We start from the raw sequence: 22,062 nt of genomic DNA on the forward strand, positions 1-22,062 counted from the left end.
ATGTAGTTTTAACAAGCGAGAGTAGCATCGGAACCAAATATGATTGCATGCTCTTTTCTAGGATTATCATTCATGAATTCAAGCATTGAAATCAGTAGAGAAGTAGTTCTCCTTTTGTTACCTAGTGTTCTCTATCAGCAAAAGGAGCAGAAAAGGAAGGTTGCAGCTGATGCACAATTTCCAATGTCTTTCACTTATGAAAGTAAACTGCAATCTGTAGAAATCAAGGTCCATAAATGGCTTCATTGAAATGTCATTTAATTGCCTTTTCAATAGAAATCATTGAATGGCTCATGCTCGATGCCCCCAACAGCAACCTAATTTTTTGATGTCTCTTGTTATGATTCTCTTTTTGGAGGCCATTAGGAAGAAGAAGAAACCAAGTGAATACAGTATTAGGATAGCATTATATTAACTTGTACAAGGTTTGCTTAAAGATTTCCACCACCAACATTTCAGAGGCAGTGGCCAGACGGAAATGACCTCCATCGAGAAAGTGTTGGTGGTCATTCCAGCTTTCTGACGGTAGCGGAGGCTGAAAGCAAAAAGCCCCCATGGAAATGACATGAATTGTTAATAACATGTATATGTTCAGGTCGGGTTTGGAAGAGCTCTCAGATTTCAATCAGACTTACTGTCATCCCTAGCATGACAAATGAAGACAAGCATAATATAGGTAACATCATGCATAAAATAATGATATGACACTGAACTCAAATCTCATTCACCCAAGAAAACCAAGAAAATATAGGTTGGAGACCGAAAATTTCTGATGCTCAATTGAACCTTTCATAATTGCAGTTAACATTTGAAGAATAATATTTAAGACAAGGAGAAGGAAAAGCCAATATATAAATCCCCACCCACCCACAGAAAAATAATTCATTGCAAATTAATAAGTAGCCTAAAAGCACTAGCGAGTAATTTCTTTTCTTTCCTGCCTAACAAGATACAATGAGCACCAATACCCCTCTAAATAAATTTTTCTAATTTTCTTGATCTGTTAGGATCTAGAGGCCTAAAATCCTCCAAACGCAAATTGGAGCTTCTACGGATTTCACTCAAGACAGAATCACCTTTCTCTGATTTTATCATCTCCAAAATGCTTCCAAGAACATCTCCTGCAAGCCCCAAGTCTCGGAGACGACCTGCCTCCTCTCCTCCTTCACGTATTAACATCCCAATCTCTCTCAAAGGGATCACATTTTCTGTAACGACTTTGGCAAATATGCGACCAAGAAACTCCGGAGCTCTTGGGGCATCATTTACAGCATCCTCCAACGTAGTCAGAACAGATTCAAATCTGGCGAGACGGAGGAAAGCAGCAGAATGTAAATTTTAGCGTGCCAATACAACAATGGATAATATATTGTTAAATGTCTTTTACCCTTTGATGAGCTGGGCTTGACTCAAGACACCATCCTGAGACTTCGTAAGATTAACCAGAAGCTTCGCAAAAACATCCCGTTCCATGTCCTTCCTCTCAAAAGAGTCTGTGACCCATAGTGATACCATCAATGGATGGAAGCTTGGGGAATTCAAATCTTTAATGCACAATTCCACTTCTTTCTCATCTCTGGCACTGAAAATTAAATAACTTCCATTCAGTATGTTGATAAAAAAGTATGGAATCTATATTATTATTGACAGCCATATATCACAACCATCCCAACAACAAAAACTACACGTACCCAAGTCGATACCTAGAAACAAATATACAGACGAATTCAAGTCTATTCCTCAGCCAATAAATCAACACAATCAGAGTTCAATTGGATCAGGCAAGCACCTTAGGAACCATGGGCAAGGCCAGTTTACTAACTCACCGGCCTTCTGAGCTGTGCCTTGGATGAGGTGCAAGAGCTAATTCCCCACATCATTATCTCACATTACAGTTTAAATGACAAGAGTCCTATTATACAGCCAACATAAAGAGAGTTCTCAAAAATAACCTGAAAACGCCTAGCATCATGTTGGTTGGTTGTTGCCTAAGCATTATTAAATACACCCCCTCCTGAAAGACAGTTTATGCTGTTCACTCTTGTATATCAAATGTCTTCCTTGAAAGTAAAAAATGACCTTCACCTTTTGCCAACAACCTAATTCTTGAACAACTACTATTCATTATTTATTCATTCTTCCTAATTTGAACACAAACTATATATATATCAAATGCTTCAAAAATGACACACCGAAGGATTGAAAAAAGAGACAACACCATAATTTATGAATTAAGCACATTTGGTTTCTTCACGAGTATCTAAATCATTTCAAAAAAATCCAACAAGATGAAAAAGCTTCACCACAATACTATCAGAATAAAACCTTCATTGAGTCACTGAACTATGGCCACCACTAATTAAAGGGTGAAAATACTAAACACAATAATAGAAAAATATAGATTCATAAACAGGTTGATTCCCAAAACTTAAAGCATACCTAAAAAAATCAAATTCGGCTGTTCAAATTAGAGTTCTGCTGTAGCACTAATTAATTCGCCATTTCCTATCCACCCAAACTATTGGGATAAGTGATGATTTAATATGATATCAGAGCAAAGTTCTCAATTCTAACACTAATTCTACAATTTACCCCAATTTCAATTAAATATTTCACGTGTTGGGCCTTACTTGTTGATGAGTTTAAACCCACACGTAAAAGAGAATGTTATAGAATATTAATTAAATAATTAATGTAATCATTTTCTATCAGCTTAAACTTTTGAGACAATTAGTGATTTAACAAGTTTCACCAAATTCCCTCCACCCAAAGACACTGAAAGAAACTAAGGCCAGGTTCATTAAAAATTTGGTTTTTGTCTTTTATTTTCTATTCTCCAGAAAAATACATTAACAAACAATTCCAAACACAAAACACTTCCAAAAACACAAAAACAGTTTTAACTGTCATGTCAGCATACTTAAACCAAAAACATAAAATAGCCCCAAAATACATTGTCAAACATAACTTGAAAGTTACTTTCCCCTAAAAGCAGGCTAAGAGTTATCTCATTCTTCTAAAACTAATTAACAAAAAAATGGCGGTGAAACAAGCAGCAAAGTATGAATTCCACATTACAATTCACAGGGGAAGTAAATTATCCTAAATCATAGATTTCATAAGGCCCGTGTTCTGATTGAGTATTACATCCCATAATTTGATATGAAGCCGGAAAAAAACAACCCTCTTAAAATAACTAGTAGTACAAGTCAGCACAATTAGTTATTTCCACGTCTAAATAATCCAATGAAATGCACTATGTTCCAAAAACAATAAAACGGAAGACCGAAAAATGAGAAGCACACCTACAACTTCTTACAAAGCTATTATTCTGTTATTCCACACTCCTGAGGTCCAAATCTGACTAGCATGCACCAATACAGTACTAGATAAAGAAGCCATAAACACACTCGCCACCACCTTCATAGACAAATGTCTCAAAAAAAAAAAAAAACCTGGGCATAATTTAACATTTTAGCCCATCTTTGTCTAATTCCATTCCAAGAAATTGAATATTCAAAGCAAAGAAGCAAAAAGACAAAGATAGTCTTCTCGAGTATTTTATTAGACAACATGCATCAACATTAGGGACATCAGTTGCAAAGTCTAATAAGCAGATTACATGGTACTTGAATCAAGCAATCGAAGATTATGGAAGTTGAAAATCACAAATCAAATTTTATCGAAGAATCACTGCTCAGCATTACTTTCCATTTTGAGCTAATATATGCTTAAGTTCCCTCTTCGGATACTTCAGACTAGATAAATACATAAGAGGTTTTAATGCAAGCACCCATACACTAGCATGTAGATGATGCAAAATTTTCAAAACTTTAAAAATGACAAAAATAACAGGATGAAGAAACAAGACAAGATGATACCTGTAGAATTCTTTAATTGCTGACATGGACATAGCCTGAAGGCGTTCTTCAGGCAACACCTTTTCCGAAGGAATATTTAGAGGAAAAGCTGTTCCCTGTCCTTGTGCGGGCAATGAAGTTGCAAGAGATCTATCATAACTTCGATCTGGATTCTTTAAGTCTCTATTACCCAAAGTCACATTTCGCTCTTGAGGACTTAATTGCTCATAAGCAGCTGGAGCAGCAAATCTATCCAGAATATATCTTGGGATGAGATCCTCCCTTGCGCCATGAGTTGTCCTCTCTGATACAGTACCATAACCATTCAAACCAGCTGCTGTTCTTCTGAAGTCTGCAGCCAAGGAAGGTATATCAGCCACAGGAGCACTTGACATTGCCGGTGGTCTTCTAATTGACATACCTCTCCCAAGGCCACCTTGAGGTCCCAAAGCCATAGAATCATCACCAATAGATCTTTGCGGCAAGGGACCTGACAAGGTCCTGGACTCATAAGACAGTCTTTCCTCCGTCCGAACATCCTGAGCGCCGTGACCACGAACCTGAGTAGGCAGTCCACGGTAACCACCTATATGAGCATTTGGGGAAGACAACACCGTTGACCCTCTTGATCTGTTAGGATCTAGAGGCCTAAAATCCTCCAAACGCAAATTGGAGCCTGTAAGGACTTCACTCAAGACAGAATCACCTTTCTCTGATTTTATCATCTCCAAAATGCTTCCAAGAACATCTCCTGCAAGCCCCAAGTCTCGAAGACGACCTGACTCCTCTCCTCCTTCACGTATTAACATCCCAATCTCACTCAGAGGGATCACATTTTCTGTAACGACTTTGGCAAATATACGACCAAGGAACTCCGGAGCTCTTCGGGCATCATTTACAGCATCCTCCAACATAGTCAGAACATATTCAAACCTGGCCAGATGGAGGAAAGTAGCAGAATGTAAATTATAGTGTGCCAATACAACGATGGATAATATATTGTTAAATGTCTTTTACCCTTTGATGAGCTGGGCTTGACTCAAGACACCATCCTGAGACTTCGTAAGATTGACCAAAAGCTTCGCCAAAATATCCCGTTCCATGTCCTTCCGCTCAAAAGAGTCTATGACCCATAGGGATACCATCAATGGATGGAAGCTTGGGGAATTCAAATCTTTAATGCACAATTCCACTTCTTTCTCATCTCTGGCACTGAAAATTAAATAACTTCCATTCAGTATGTTGATAAACAAGTATGGAATCTATATTATTATTGACAGCCATATATCACAACCACCCCAACAGCTAAAACTACACGTACCCAAGTCGACACCAAGAAACAAATACACAGACGAATTCAAGTCTATTCCTCAGCCAATAAATCAACACAATCAGAGTTCAATTGGATCAGGCAAGCAACTTAGGAACCATGGACAAGGCCAGTTTACTGACACACTGGCCTTCTGAGCTGCTGTGCCTTGGCTGAGGTGCAAGAGGTACTACCCCATATCATTATCTCACATTACAGTTTTTTAAATGACAAGAGTCCTATTATACAACCAACAGAAAGAGAGTTCTCAAAATTAACTTGAAAAAGCCTAACATCATGTTGGTTGGTTGTTGCCTAAGCATTATTAAATATACCCCTTCATGAAAGACAGTTTATGCTGTTCACTCTTGTATATCAAATGTCTTCCTTGAAAGTAATAAATGACCTTCACCTTTTGCCAACAACCTAATTCTTGAACAACTACTATTCATTATTTATTTATTCATTCTTTCTTATCTGACCGCAAACTATATATATGTATATCAAATGCTTCAAAAATGACACACCGAAGGAATGAAAAAAGAGACAACACCATAGATATTATGAATTAAACACATTGGGTTTCTTCACGACTATCTAAATAATTTCAAAATAATCCAACAAGATGAAAAAGCTTTACCACACTACTATCTGAATAAAACCTTCATCGAGTCACTGAACTATGGCCGCCACTAATTAAAGGGTGAAAATACTAAACACAATAATAGAAAAATATAGACTCATAACCCGGTTGATTTCCAAAACTTAAAGCATACCTAAAAAAATCCAATTCGGCTCGTTCAAATTGGAGTTCTGCTGTAGCACTAATTAATTCACCATTTCTTATCCACCCAAACTATTGGGATAAATGATGATTTAATATGGTATCAAAGCAAAGTTCCAAAGTCCAACCCTAAATCTATAGTTTACCTTAATTTCAATCAAATATTTCACGTGTTAGACCTCGCTTGTTGAGCAATTTAAACCCACACGTAAGTGATAGTGTTATAGAATATTAATTAAATAATTAAAGTTGTCATTTTCTATCAGCTTAAGCTTTTGATACAATTAGTGATTTAACAAGTTTCACCAAATTCCCTCCACCCAGAGACATTGAAAGAAACTAATGCCATGTTTGTTAAAAATTTAATTTTTTGTCTTTTCTATTCTATTCTCAAGAAAAATACATTTACAAACAATTCAAACCACAAAAACACTTCTAAAATCACAAAAACAGTTTTAACTTTTATGTCATGTCATAACACTTAAACCAAAAACAAAAAATACCCCCAAAACACATTGTCTAACATAACTTGAGAGTTACTTTCCCCTGAAAGCAGGCTAAGAGTTCTCTCATTCTTCTAAAACTAATTAACAAAAAAATGCTGGTGAAACAAGCAGCAAAGTAAGAATTCCACATTACAATTCACAGGGGAAGTAAATTATCCTAAATCATAGATTTCATAAGGCCCGTGTTCTGATTGAGTATTACATCCCATAATTTGATATGAAGCCGGAAAAAAACCCTCTTAAAATAACTAGTAGTACAAGTCAGCACAGTTAGTTATTTCCACGTCTAAATAATCCAATGAAATGCACTATGTTCCAAAAACAATAAAACAGAAGACCGAAGACCGAAAAATGAGAAGCACACCTACAACTTCTTACAAAGCTATTATTCTGTTATTCCACACTCCTGAGGTCCAAATCTGACTAGCATGCACCAATACAGTACTAGATAAAGAAGCCATAACCACACTCGCCACCACCTTCATAGACAAATGTCTCAAAAAAAAAAAAAAACCTGGGCATAATTTAACATTTTAGCCCATCTTTGTCTAATTCCATTCCAAGAAATTGAATATTCAAAGCAAAGAAGCAAAAAGACAAAGATAGTCTTCTCGAGTATTTTATTAGACAACATGCATCAACATTAGGGACATCAGTTGCAAAGTCTAATAAGCAGATTACTTGGTACTTGAATCAAGCAATCGAAGATTATGGAAGTTGAAAATCACACATCAAATTTTATCGAAGAATCACTGCTCAGCATACTTACCATTTTGAGCTAATATATGCTTAAGTTCCCTCTTTGGATACTTCAGTACTAGATAAATACATAAGAGGTTTTAACGCAAGCACCCACACAATAGCATGTAGATGATACAAAATTTTCTAAACTTTAAAAATGACAAAAATAACAGGATGAATAAACAAGACAAGATGATACCTATAGAATTCTTTAATTGCTGCCATGGACATAGCCCGAAGGCGTTCTTCAGGCAACACCTTTTCCGAAGTAATATTTAGAGGAAAAGCTGTTCCCTGTCCTCGTGCAGGCGATGAAGTTGCAAGAGATCTATCATAACTTTGATCTGGATTCTTTAAGTCTCTGTTACCCAAAGTCACATTTCGCTCTTGAGGACTTAATTGATCATAAGCAGCTGGAGCAGCAAATCTATCTAGAGGCCTAAAATCCTCCAAACGCAAATTGGAGCTTGTAAGGATTTCACTCAAGACATAATCACCTTTCTCTGATTTTATCATCTCCAAAATGCTTCCAAGAACATCTCCTGCAAGCCCCAAGTCTCGAAGACGACCTGACTCCTCTCCTCCTTCACGTATTAACATCCCAATCTCACTCAGAGGGATTACATTTTCTGTGACGACTTTGGCAAATATACGACCAAGAAACTCCGGAGCTCTTGGGGCATCATTTACAGCATCCTCCAACGTAGTCAGAACAGATTCAAACCTGGCCAGATGGAGGAAAGCAGCAGAATGTAAATTATAGTGTGCCAATACAACAATGGATAATATATTGTTAAATGTCTTTTACCCTTTGATGAGCTGGGCTTGACTCAAGACACCATCCTGAGACTTCGTAAGATTGACCAAAAGCATCGCCAAAACATCCCGTTCCATGTCCTTCCTCTCAAAAGAGTCTGTGACCCATAGGGATACCATCAATGGATGGAAGCTTGGGGAATTCAAATCTTTAATGCACAACTCCACTTCTTTCTCATCTCTGGCACTGAAAATTAAATAACTTCCATTCAGTATGTTGAAACAAGTATGGAATCTATATTATTATTGACAGCCATATATCACAACCATCCCAACAGCAAAAACTACACGTACCCAAGTCGACACCTAGAAACAAATACACAGACGAATTCAAGTCTATTCCTCAGCCAATAAATCAACACAATCACAGTTCAATTGGATCAGGGAAGCAATTTAGGAACCATGGGCAAGGCCAGTTTACTGACACACCGGCCGTCTGAGCTGCTGTGCCTTGGCTGAGGTACAAAAGGTACTACCCCAAATCATTATCTCACATTACAGTTTAATTGACAAGAGTCCTATTATACAACCAACAGAAAGAGAGTTCTCAAAATTAACCTGAAAAAGCCTAGCATCATGTTGGTTGGTTGTTGCCCAAGCATTATTAAATATACCCCTTCATGAAAGACAGTTTATGCTGTTCACTCTTGTATATCAAATGTCTTCCTTGAAAGTAATAAATGACCTTCACCTTTTGCCAACAACCTAATTCTTAAACAACTACTATTCATTATTTATTCATTCTTTCTTATGACCACAAACTATATATATATCAAATGCTTCAAAAATGACACACCGAAGGAATGAAAAAAGGGACAACACCATAGATATTATGAATTAAACACATTGGGTTTCTTCACAACTATCTAAATAATTTCAAAATAATCCAACAAGATGAAAAAGCTTTACCACACTACTATCTGAATAAAACCTTCATCGAGTCACTGAACTATGGCCGCCACTAATTAAAGGGTGAAAATACTAAACACAATAATAGAAAAATATAGACTCATAACCAGGTTGATTCCCTAAACTTAAAGCATACCTAAAAAAAATCCAATTTGGCTCGTTCAAATTGGAGTTCTGCTGTAGCACTAATTAATTCACCCTTTCCTATCCACCCAAACTATTAGGATAAGTGATGATTTAATATGGTATCAAAGCAAAGTTCCAAAGTCTAACCCTAATTCTACAGTTTACCTTAATTTCAATTAAATATTTCACGTGTTAGGGCTCGCTTGTTGAGCAGTTTAAACCCACACGTAAGTGATAGTGTTATAGAATATTAATTAAATAATTAAAGTTGTCATTTTCTATCAGCTTAAGCTTTTGATACAATTAGTGATTTAACAAGTTTCACCAAATTCCCTCCACCCAAAGACACTGGAAGAAACTAATGCCATGTTTGTTAAAAATTTAGTTTTTTGTCTTTTCTTTTCTATTCTCAAGAAAAATACATTTACAAACAATTCAAAACACAAAACACTTCTTAAAACACAAAAACAGTTTTAACTTTTATGTCATGTCAGAACACTTAAATCAAAAACAGAAAATAACCCCAAAACACATTGTCAAACATAACTTGAGAGTTACTTTCCCCTAAAAGCAGGCTAAGAGTTCTCTCATTCTTCTAAAACTAATTAACAAAAAAATGCTGGTGAAACAAGCAGCAAAGTATGAATTCCACATTACAATTCACATGGGAAGTAAATTATCTTAAATCATAGATTTCATCCCATAATTTGATATGAAGCCGGAAAAAAAAACCCTCTTAAAATAACTAGTAGTACAATTCAGCACAATTAGTTATTTCCACGTCTAAATAATCCAATGAAATGCACTATGTTCCAAAAACAATAAAACAGAAGACCGAAGACCGAAAAATGAGAAGCACACCTACAACTTCTAACAAAGCTATTATTCGGTTATTCCACATTCTTGAGGTCCAAATCTGACCAGCATGCACCAATACAGTACAAGATGAAGAAGCCATAAACACACTCACCACCACCTTCATAGACAAATGTCTCAAAACAAATAACCTGGGCATAATTTAACATGTTAGCCCGTCTTTGTCTAATTCCACTCCAAGAAATTGAATTTTTTCTTTGATAAGTAAGAAAATTTTGAAAAGCGCAAAGTGCGATCAAGTACACATGTAGTATACAATAACGGCAACTAAGAAGAAGAAGAAAACAGTACAAGGAAATCATTAAAACTAATCACTAAAAGGACAAGGAACGCAGCCGTCCAAGAGTACAAAAAATAAAAGAAAAAAGAAATGAGCTCCTCAATGGTTCTTTTTTTGACCTCGAATTTTCTATCGTTGCGTTCCCTCCACAAGCACCATAAGAGGCAACAAGGAACCATTTTCTACACAACCGCACTCCGAGAGCAACCACCGTCCATCAGCAAGGGAATAGATCAACCACCCAACAAGGCATAACCCAAGACAGATTGAAGCGATTAAAGATGGCATTTCATATAACGCAAGCGACCTCACAATGGAGAAGAAGATGATCCACAGACTCCCCATTCTTTTTGTACATACAACATCTATCAATCACAAAAACATGCCTCTTTCTGAGATTGTTCAAAGTAAGGATCTTCCCTAGCGCTGCCGCCCAAGCGAAAAATGCCACTTTCAAGGGAACCTTGGTCCGCCAAATACTTTTCCAGAGGAATTGAATTCTCTCCTTGTTAGCAAGAGTCTTATAGAAAGATCTAACATTAAACTTCCCTTTGTGAGAAGGAGACCACCACAACTTGTCTTCCCCATCACGATCTATTCTGATGAATACAATAAGGTAAAGAAAGAAGCCAAGATGTCCACCTCCCAATCATGGGCCGCTTGAATGAGTCTAACATCCCACTGAAAAGATCCGCTCTCTAGAATCAAATGAGCTGCAACAAGTGTATTCTTGTCACAAGCTATGTCATACAAACCTGGGAAAGCTTCTTTGAGCGACATCTCTCCGCACCACACATCATCCCAAAATCTAATCCTGAATCCATTTCTCAAAATAAGTCTAGTAAGGGTACTAAATAAACTCCACGCCTTCCTAATGTTCTTCCAAAGCCCCACTTCGTGAGACCCATGGGGGTCTAAGGAACACCAACCAGCCCAAGGAGAACCGTATTTTGCATCCACAACTAATCTCCACAAAGCCTCTCTCTCATGCTCATAACGCCACAACCACTTCCCTAACAAAGCCTTATTGAAGATCCTCAAATTCCAGATACCCAAACGACCTTCTGAAATAGGGGAACAAACCGTGGACCAGCTAACCAAGTGATATTTGAATTTTTCACCTAAACCTCCCCACAAGAAATCTCAATGAAGCTTCTCTATACGACTAGCAACACTGGATGGAATAGGGAACAGAGAAAGGAAGTACGTGGTAAGATTAGATAAAGTACTCTTTATAAGGGTAACTCTACCACCCTTTGACAGATACATCCGCTGCCAACTAGCTAGCCGTCTTTCAATCTTACCAACTACATCATCCCAAATGGACTTAGCCTTAAAAGGGGCCCCCAACGGAAGACCAAGATACTTTAAAGGTAGAGAGGAAACACCACAACCCAAGATGCCAGCCAATTCATCCATATTATCCACATCACCCACAAGAACCAGAGCTGACTTGGCCAAATTGAGCTTTAAACTTGAAACAGCTTCAAAAGACAAAAATAAAACCCGAAGAAAACGAAGATGATCAATATTCGCCCCGCAAAAGACTAAAGTATCGTCTGCGAACAATATATGAGAAATATTAAACACCCCGTTGTTACCAAAACCCACTGAGAAACTTGAAGAAAGCCCCTGTGAATAGAAACAGTGAACAACTTACTTAGGGCCTCCATCACAATGACAAACAAGAGAGGCGGCAGAGGATCACTCTGTCTAAGTCCACATGAGCTGCTGAAAAAACCAGAAGGGGTGCCATTCACCAAGATAGAGAAGCGTGCCGAGGAAATACAATGCGCTATCCATGAACACCATCTCTCTCCAAAACCACATCCTCTCATCGTATACTGTAGGAAGTTCCAATTGACATGATCATAAGCCTTCTAAATATCCAACTTGCATAGCACCCTGGTTCACCTGATTTAATACGACTATCCAAACACTCATTAGCAATAAGAACCGAATCAAGAATTTGCCCACCTTTCACAAAAGCATTTTGAGGTTTCGAGATTATCTTTTCCACAACCTTTCTAAGTCTATTTGCAAGAACTTTTGCAATGATCTTGTAAACCACACTTACAAGACTAATAGGCTGAAAATCTTTAAGATCCATAGCCCCAAACTTCTTCAGAATTAGGGCAAGAAAAGTGGCGTTAATGCTTTTGACAAACTTGATATGAGTGTGAAAGTCCTGGAATACCCCCATGAGATCTGTCTTAATCACATCCCAACAATCTTGGAAGAACGCTATAGTGAACCCATCAAGACCTGGAGCCTTATCACGATTCATGCCTTTAACCACCTCTAAGACATCCTTTTCCTCAAAAGGAAGTTCCAAGGATGAGGCCTCAACTGTATCCAAAGTGTCAAAAGCAAGGTTGTCCAACCTAGGCCTCCAAGTGTAAGGTTTTGTAAAAATGGACTCATAAAAATGAGTAACATGATCCCTAATGACCTGCTAATCGAAAGAAATAGAGCCATTGGCTGAGAGAGACTCTATGGCATTGGACCTCCTATTCGAGTTAGCTATCCGATGAAAAAATTGAGTGCATTTATCACACTCTTTAAGCCAAAGAACCCTAAACTTCTGTCTCCAACTAATCTCCTCCTACAGAATAGAGTTCTACAAATCTTTGATGACCTCGCATTTCCTTATCTTTTCTTCGGGAGCTAAACCATGTTGTTCCTCCAACCTATCAAGAGCACATAAATCTTCCATAAGCATATTTTTGTGAACCTCTACATTGCCAAACTCCTTTTCATTCCATCTCTTAAGATCAATCTTTAAAGCCTTAAGCTTCTGAGAGAAGATGAAACTAGGAGAGCCTTGAAAATGGTAAGACGTCCACTAAAGTCGCACCCTTTCCACAAACCCTTCAGCCTTCAACCACATATTCTCAAACTTGAACGGTCTGGGACCCCAATGAATGCCTCCACAATCAAGAAGAATCGGAAAATGATCAGAACACAATCTAGGAAGCCTTTTCTGCAAAGTACCTGGAAACTTGACTTCTCAATCAAGAGATACAAGAAATCTATCAAGGCGAGACCAAGAGGGATTCTCCTGATTATTAGACCGCATGAATGACCCTTCTGCAAGTGGAAGATCCATAAGACCCTGCGCAGAAATAAAGTTCGAAAACTCCATCATGGCGGCGTTCAGGCAAACATCTCTCGATCTTTCGACAGGAAAGCGAGTGACATTGAAGTCGCCCCCAATACACCAAGGCAACTCCCACCAAGAAGAAAGGCCAGCCAACTCATCCCAGAAAGAACTTCTGAGGGCGTCAATGTTAGGACCATAGATCCCAGCAAAGGCCCAAGAAAAGTCATCATCAACACTTCTAAAGAAGAAGGCAAGAACTAACTCACCCACGAACACGTCTATCTTCTCTACAATCCTTTTATCCCACATAATCAACATACCACCAGAGGCACCACAAGAGGCTAAGTAACACCAATCAACAAAGGGACAACCCCAAAGACTTCTCACTAAGTTGTTAGAAATAAAATCCAATTTAGTTTCTTGCAAACAAATAATATCTGCCTTCCATTGCCTCAATAAGTTTCTGACTCTTAATTACTTATCACCCTCGTTTAACCCTCTAACATTCCAAGAAAGGATTTTGGGCTTTATAATAAATTGTCATGCACCCTCCCTTTGCGCCTACCACTAGAAGAGCTTCCACTATGAGCATCATAATTAATAGAACAGAATAACCTGTATAGTTCCCTCGTACCTTTGATACCCAATTTCGAACTAAAACCCGCTTCCTTTTTAACATGACTGGCGATCATATCCTCATACAAGGTCAAAATTTGACCTTCGGAGCCATCACACGTAATTCCCAACGGATGACGGTACTCTAGAGCCATCTTCAACAGCAACTCCAGAGACCCCTTGCCAGAAAATCCCCTGACCTTGTCACTTGGACAGCAGGACAGAGGAGAAGGCTCTACCTCAGGGATCAAATCTAGTTCCAACCCATTCCTAAACCCCAAACCAGAAATAAGGGTGTGGAAAATTGGATCAGACACCAATGAAGAGACAAATGGAGGAGGATCCGACACTACCAAAGAGCCCGAAGCACCCAAACCAGCCCAAACAACCAAAGCTTCTTCTGAGACCGTCGGAAATTCGGCCAAAACAACCAAGTCTGTGAGTGTGGCCTCCGGACCAGGGCCTGAAAACTCTAACCCAAAACTCAGTTCCGATTGGGAGACACTGCTGGCCATAGCAGGGGCTTCAAGGGAGGAAAACGACCCACCGGCAGCCTCTGGAATCACCAGAAGCGAACCCATCATCCACTCCAAGAAATTGAATATTCAAAGCAAAGAAGCAAAAAGACAAAGATAGTCTTCTCAAGTATTTTATTTGACAACATGCATCAACATTAGGGACATTAGTTGCAAAGTCTAATAAGCAGACTACTTGGTACTTGAATCAAACAATCTAAGCTTATGGAAGTTGAAAATCACACATCAAATTTTATCGAAGATTCACTGCTCAGCATTACTTTCCATTTTGAGCTAATATATGCTTAAGTTCCCTCTTTGGATACGTCAGTACTAGATAAATACATAAGAGGTTTTAATGCAAGCACCCATACACTAGCATGAAGATGATGCAAAATTTTCTAAACTAAACTTTAAAAATGACAAAAATAACAAGATGAATAATGCATGCACAAGACAAGATGATACCTGTAGAATTCTTTAATTGCTGCCATGGACATATGCCGAAGGCGTTCTTCAGGCAACACCTTTTCGGAAAGAATATTTTGAGGAAAAGCTGTCCCCTGTCCTCGTGCAGGCGATGAAGTTGCAAGAGATCTATCATAGCTTCTTGCTGGCTGGCTTATGCTTGAAGCATGACCCAACCCGCTAACTAGTGCCTGTTGTTCTTGAGCAGCATCTCTGTGCACTTCCACAATCTTTTTCGGCCCTTCAACTTTTCTCCTCTGCTGCCATTTATTCATTCTCAAATCAATTGCATCCTTCAACATGAACCTGACCCTAGAAGATAAATACATATTATTGGATAATGTCTTCATTTTATCAAAATATGCATCCATATGCTCCTTAGCTTTTTGATGGTCGATCATCTCCCCAATAGTACTCATCAATTTGCACAAAGCTTCAAGATCTTCTTCATCAGGATCCTGATACTGACCCAGTAATTTCTGTAAGCATGCGTGCATTATTCGCTCAGTCAACATTTTCTTCTTGTACAACTCCCCAATTACTCTAATGTTACCCAACCTTCGTCTTCTAGCCTTAACTCTCTTCTCTTCTCTTTCCTCTGCAGACTGTTTGATCTGACCCTCTTCATCAGCTTTATTAGCTTCTTCTTCTTGCTCTCTTTCCCCCCTCTCAAATTCCTCCTGGCACTTGTTCAGAAGCACTCTCTTAAAAGTTATCTTTTGATTGTCTTCATTGAAATCAGGCAACTCAATAGCCAGATGACAAGAGAAAGTTACATACATCTCACAGTAAGTAGGCTCCATTAAAGCTCTGTCAAATATCTGTGAGACAACACCAGTTAGAGTGGCAGCATTGTTAATGTTAACTACTTTCCCTTGCTCAAAAAGTTTCTCAAAGTTCGTTGGAGTAAGTTTGTTTAAAATAGCTCTTATTTGCCTTTGCTTTGCCTGTTCCTCATATTTCTTCTCAGCTTTGTGCATCATCAGTTTCTGATTACCTGTAATTGGATATTAAGCATGTCTAAGCAACGTTTACTATCCTTATTAAAAGATGGGTTTCATCAATCCACAAAATTCACAGATTGGAGTAGTATTCAAACTTAAAATGATCAATCCTAGAACAGTAAATCAAGTATAGCAACATTTATGATGACTCTTTCTCTACAATTTGAGTTTTCTGATACACAAGCCGGGTAGCTAAAACCACCATATATTGAAATTATTAGTCACTTCTCAAAATGGTTTGATATGCAGAAGACCTGTATCAAGGTCTAGTAAGAATAAATACTTAAGTGGCAATATGAGATCAAATACATGGTTCTCTAGTTTTGAAACGATCAAATTTATAAGATGCTCCTTAACTTTAAATTGTGGGGAGTACACTCTTCCAATAATCTTTAGAAAACATTACATAAAACATATCTAGTGTCAAAAATATGAGATTGTTTTCTATATCATATATATAAGATGTCAGGTTGAGGACCCAGAGTTATGATACTAAAAGATAGCCTGCAGTAAAATAGTAGCTTATCCAAAGTAAAGAACTCCAAAGGAAGGCAGAGAAGCTTTCTTTGGTCCTTATAATCCAAGAAAACAAGAGGGGGAGTACTTGCTCCATACACGCATATTTAGATTCCAAAAGGCATAAGAGGTAAAAAACAAACAACACTAAGATTGCTGTAATCAGTATGTAATTGATTCAACTATGAAATTCCCATCATTGAAATTTGATCATTAATTAATATAGCTAAATTTAAACGAGAGAGAGAGAGAGAGAGAGAGAGAGACCTGGCAATGCCATGGTGTACATGTTTACTGGTATAACTTGGGCCCTGCGAAGATAACCATTAAGAATCTAAGATTACATGAGAGAATGAGAGAGGCTTTAATCTAAGATAACACCAACTAAAAGTTTCTGTTCTTCCTTTTTCTTTTTCTTTTCTCTTCTTTCCTTAAAGCACATGGCATACTTCGTACAATAAAGGTTGGCAACAGTACAATAATTGCCAAGTGCTACCTTTACTTTATTTACTTTCGAAGTGCTACCAATTCCTCCAATTTCCCCTCTCCCCTCTCCCACCAAGCAGCGCCGGCCAACACCATCCAGTGCCGCCGCCGCCTCCGCCATCCGGCCGATCTCTCTCAACCTCACGCGGTTTGGTCGCCTCTGCCCACCGAACGACGCCCACCACCACGACACCACCGGCCGTTCTCCATCGACGTTCGCTCACAACCACCGCACGCTGTCGAGTGGGATAGTTGCTGAGGAACAACAACCTCAACGTAAGAAAATACCCGGTCTCCTACCTCACCTATATTTGCACGGGTATTAAGACCTCCGGTAAATGAGAGCTCTTTCCTTTTGATTTGTTTTTTTCTTTCTCCTCCTTTCCGTTTGATTGAATTCCGTACAATGATTGTTGCTTTGGATTTGTGGGTCTCTTTCTGGGAGATGTGATCCACGTTGTGTAGCCTATATGTTTGATGATTTTCCGCTGGGTTTTTTTTTCTTATCATTTAGGCCTGCTGTGTTTGGAATTGAATGGCGATGGCCAGGTTGCGTCTTTAGGAACCATGTGATTCAAATGACAAAATCGATGAAAAAAAAAAGTCTTTATCTTTTTTCTCATTCAGCTTCCTTTCTCTCTTGTTGCAGACCCAAATCTAGGAAGCTTGTCGTTTCGGCGAGGTAGCCAGTGGGTGTATTGACAGAGGGAGCGTTTTAACTTCAAGTTGGTTGTTTGAGTGGAATATGCTGTGTGGTGTTTCAGATTTTCGACTATTTGGGTTCTTTTTATTCTATTTTGGGCAGGATTTTGGAGTTTTGTTTATGGGTCCTTTTTATTTTTTATTTTTTTGTTTCCTTCCTATAAATTAAAGATGGATTTTTACTTTGTTCATAGCAACTAAAGACGTGTGGTTTCTCTGCATATGTCTGTCAAATGATTCAACCTCTATAATGGCCAATGGTTTTCCCTACTTTTCATATTTGGTTGATTTGTTCTATTTTGATATTGGTTTGAGGACTTTCAGTCTGACATATATGAGAACATGTGAATACAATCGTGCTAATTCATTTGCATATTCAGAATCTCAGATTTCCCAGAAACTATAAATGCAGTAGTAGTTTTCGTTCTCATTCTCCCCTTCAATTTCCCTCTTTCCTCTCATTCAGCAGGCAGCCCAGGCTGGGAGGAAAACCCAACACTCTGAAAGGTACCAAAGCTTTCAACTTTCAACTTTCAAGAGAGCTGTACAAAATATTGTATTTTTCTACTTTCTTATCTAACATCTCTACTTTGATTTTTCCTGTCACCAAATGTCTCCAATATTTAGAACGATTTCTGTAATATGTATTCTATTGATTGTAATATGCTAGTTAACAGCAAAAATACAAGAAATATATGCACATTTAAAAGAACAAGTTTACTGCCATAATCTTTACAACTGACTAAGTAACACTTGTCTAAAAAACATTGACAAGTAATATAAGCTGATTTGTCCTAAATGTTTTTTATTGGACAAGGATTGTTCTATAGATTTCGTTTGCATAAAGAATTAAGGGTAGTAAAACTATCTATATTTGTTTGCAGTGAGAGGCATGCTTATTTAATCAGATTGGTTAGATATGGAGGTTCGGAAGCGATTGAAGAAGAAATACATGTGCCTACAAGATGAAAAAGAAAGACTACATGCTGCAATTACGAAGAGCGACTCAATGAAAAAAGAGAATAGCAAGTGCAAGGAAACACATGGATATGGAAGTTGCTCAATGTCGAATGCAATTGGCGGTTGAAAAAGAAAAGTACCAATCGATGGAAAAACAATATCAAATTGCTTTAGCCTTTGCATTGGGTTTTTTTTTTTTAGCATTATATGTTACAATTCTTTTTAGTTGTATGGGCAGCCATATATTTTTGGGAAAATTATTTTAGTCGATTTTTGTGGTATAAATATTATCTTAAAGATCCTTTGGTATTATTTTGAATAAAATGGTCCCTAACTCGTCCACCCTCCATTAATTTTGATAGATATCTTGCTATATAGGCTAATTGTTGGGTTAACTTAAGAGGTTGAGAATTGAAACTCTCGTTGTTTAGAGCTGACAGGCTTAATTATAAAGTATTTTTTTAAAAAGAAAAAAGAAAATAAGATATTCTCATGTGCTTTCTACGACCATGGTTTAGCCTTGCACCTTAAAGAATAACAGAAATTTATTCCATGCCCTTGTCTGTACCGAACCTATGGAATGATGCCAAGAGAATGGAATTTTTGTTCAACACTCGAGCTGCATATGCAATGCTTTGGGATGCATGGTTTGACCAAGGCAATTTAGACTAATTTATGAATTTTCTACAGATACAATTTTTACTGCTACACAAGCAAGCTCTGTTTTTCAAGATAATGAGAGAAATCATGTCAACAACTTGAAGAGAAGTTGCATATAATGGAATTCAAATTGGGCATCAAAGAAAAAAATCCAATTAGAGTGACAATTTACACATCAAAATGGAATATATCTGTTTCCTATTTACACATTAAAATGGAATGTATGAGTTTACCACATATTCCAACTCAATGACACAAAATATACAAAACCAACAACATTGCAATATTGTATGCATAATTCAACAAGCAAGATTCGCTTTCGTCCCTCTTCCAACGTACAATACCAACTTCAAGCAAGAATATGACCCGAAATAACATGCAAGGACACTTTAGGCAATAGTAATAATGGAATATCAACTTTGCAAGTAATACATAAAAACCTAAAACTAACCGAAAGTAATAATTTTATCAGCAATATCAAAAGTATAATATCACTGAGTAAGAATCTGTTCTAGTGCTATCATTTAATATATCTGAAATTGCATTAGCAATATCCAGTTCATAAAATCAAAACAAAGACATATCATTGAGATCAAAAAAATGACAAATTGTAGGTTAAAGTGAGGCTAGTGAGCAATATAAAATCCAACCATAAAGACATGGTTTTTTTACTATTCTGTGCACTAAAAGAAAAAGGGTGCACAACAGGTAGGTTGACTCATAAATCTTCCTTATGTTCCCTTTGAACGACCGATTCAACATGGAAGTGAAATCTCTAGACATAAAAGACAACAAAACATGCCCCTGATTCTTCAATCATCACCACACAAACACAGTCACTTATTTTAGGCTATATATAACATGCTAATCGTCTTAACCGAGTAGAGCTCATGCCTAGTAATTCAAAGCCATTCTGAACATATCAAGAGCACTCTTCATCCAAATAATGTTACCCTCTTTTTGGTGTCCCCAAATTTCATCCATCCATTTGAGAAATGCACCCATTAAAAAGCAATCTAAACACATGTAGCATGTCAAAAATGCACTGGCAACATATAATAGCACAAACACCCCTCCCAACATATATATAATTGAAGCACTTCATACGTCACATATATCAAATCAACCCCACCAGCACGCACACTTCACATATATGGTACACTTTATAAGAAAATAGCATCATTATCAAATTTGACCTAATCTAAATGAGAGTTATCTTGACGCTCTTTTTTTTTTGGATGAATAATTTTTATTGACACAAACAAAGAATACAAAGAAACAACAAACCACTATACAATCAAGAACAACAAAACACGAAAACAAAGAAACAACAAATCTATACAACATCAACTCATTTCAACAACTAAAGCCCCAACAAAATTAAACCTCTGTCAACCATCTGAGGCAGAGTAAGAGCCAACACCAGCAATAGCATTGCAAAATCTCATCTACAAGCCACAGAAGCAAGAGGCAAGATTCTGCACTGCATTTTTACTTGTCCCTGCAAGTTTAACACCTATTAGCACTTACACAAATGACTAACAGCAGTGTCATTCTTATGTTCACATCAAAGTTGGCTCCTAAGAACACAATTTCGAGTCGAGCTCGGGCTTGCTAAGAACACAATTTCGAGTCAAGCCAGGTACTTGAATGGCTCGAGTCGACTCGAGCTTGAGCTACACTCAAAATTTCTGGAATGTTTGATCCAAGCCCGAGCTCAAGCTCTAGCTCATTTAAGAAGCCTTTCGAGCCCTAATTAGGCAGCTCGACCTAATTAGGGCTCGTTTAGTGTGATTTTAAATTGTTATAAAAAAATTAAAAAACACATAAACTTGATTCTAAATATATCAATTATCAAAAAAGTAATTTCAGACATTCACAAGCAAATTTGAAAAGAAAAAAAAAAGGATCAAATTTACATAAATGACTCAAATACAACATAAAACAATGTAATCTCAAAATTTAGATAGAAAAAGAAAAAGAAAAAAGCATCCACCCAGATTTAGATACAGTCAAATGAGGCCACGAAGACCAGCAAATCCCACAAGTTGATCCAAAATCAGAACACCAAATACGCTAAAAATACAAAAGAGTACCTTGTCCTTGGGCCTCAACGGATGTGATTTCCTGCCATTCACCTTGCCCTGCTGCTGATCGGTGGAAGTCTCTTGTTTCTTCGCTGCGATTATTTTCGTTTGTGGTTTGGTGGTCTCTTTACAAAACTTTACCATAAACAAAAAGTAGCAGTAGATTGCATAAATCTTTGAGAGAGAGGCCTGCTGGAGCAAATGATGATACCGAAACCGTGAATCATTGACAAGGTTTTGTCAATAGGAGACAGAGAGAGGAGCGCCTGGAGCGGAAGCTAAGAGAAGACTAAGAAGTAAAATGAGAGCATCCCTAACGAGCTCTCTAAATTTTCTCCAAATTTTAGCTAAACAATCTACTTTTGTTATTTTATCTATCACTTTTAAAAAGCTTCTTACTTCAAACTCTTTAAATATTTCTCTATTTTAATCAGATATTATTTTTTATTGCGTTTGGAGATTGTACTGATTGTCAGATCTTAGCTCCTGCACGGCATTTGGGTTCTGCAAAAAAGCGGCGAGGAGTGCAGCCGCCTCCTCCGGCGCCTTGAGCCTCCCCACCACCTCCGCCTTCCTCTCCACCATATCTATGCATATTGAAATCACACCCACAAACGAAAACCTATAAGAACCGCATGCCCATATATACATACAGACGGATACAAATAAGTATTAAAGAGAAAGACAGGAAGAGTGTAACAAGTATTCCAACGGCAGTGTGACGTGGAGGGTGTGGGAT

The 22,062-nt window shown here is 37.7% G+C and overlaps 1 protein-coding gene and 1 long non-coding RNA gene across 3 annotated transcripts; one reads left to right on the plus strand and one right to left on the minus strand.

Annotated features, from left to right (window-relative positions):
• Positions 1-752: 752 nt before the first annotated feature.
• On the minus strand, positions 753-21,899 carry LOC133879538 (eukaryotic translation initiation factor 4G-like). Of its 2 annotated transcripts, none has more exons than XM_062318136.1 (9): positions 21,333-21,899; positions 16,696-16,739; positions 14,909-15,905; positions 8,009-8,203; positions 7,400-7,924; positions 4,878-5,072; positions 3,882-4,793; positions 1,388-1,582; positions 753-1,303 (listed from the first exon to the last, which is right to left on the minus strand). In XM_062318136.1, exons 2-9 carry the CDS (start codon positions 16,715-16,717, stop codon positions 973-975), a joined length of 3,372 nt encoding a protein of 1,123 aa, XP_062174120.1. In that variant the 5' UTR covers positions 16,718-16,739; positions 21,333-21,899; the 3' UTR covers positions 753-972. The 2 variants fall into 2 exon arrangements, with proteins under 2 accessions (XP_062174120.1, XP_062174119.1); XM_062318135.1 differs by lacking the exon at positions 21,333-21,899 and adding an exon at positions 16,925-17,051.
• Positions 17,108-18,925, plus strand: LOC133879539 (uncharacterized). Its single transcript, XR_009902112.1, has 3 exons — positions 17,108-17,248; positions 17,564-18,123; positions 18,501-18,925. It is a non-coding gene; the product is annotated as an uncharacterized LOC133879539 (long non-coding RNA).
• Positions 21,900-22,062: the final 163 nt, after the last annotated feature.

This window comes from Alnus glutinosa, chromosome 10, assembly GCF_958979055.1.
Source record: "Alnus glutinosa chromosome 10, dhAlnGlut1.1, whole genome shotgun sequence".
Lineage (NCBI taxonomy): Eukaryota > Viridiplantae > Streptophyta > Magnoliopsida > Fagales > Betulaceae > Alnus > Alnus glutinosa.

Coding starts and splice junctions, on each gene's coding strand:
- LOC133879538 (XM_062318136.1), bottom strand. CDS start 16,717: ATGTACACCATGGCATTGCCAG. Junction 15,906..16,695: donor GTACACCATGGCATTGCCAG/GTCTCTCTCTCT, acceptor ATCCAATTACAG/GTAATCAGAAACTGATGATG. Junction 8,204..14,908: donor GCAATTAAAGAATTCTACAG/GTATCATCTTGT, acceptor TTTAATTTTCAG/TGCCAGAGATGAGAAAGAAG.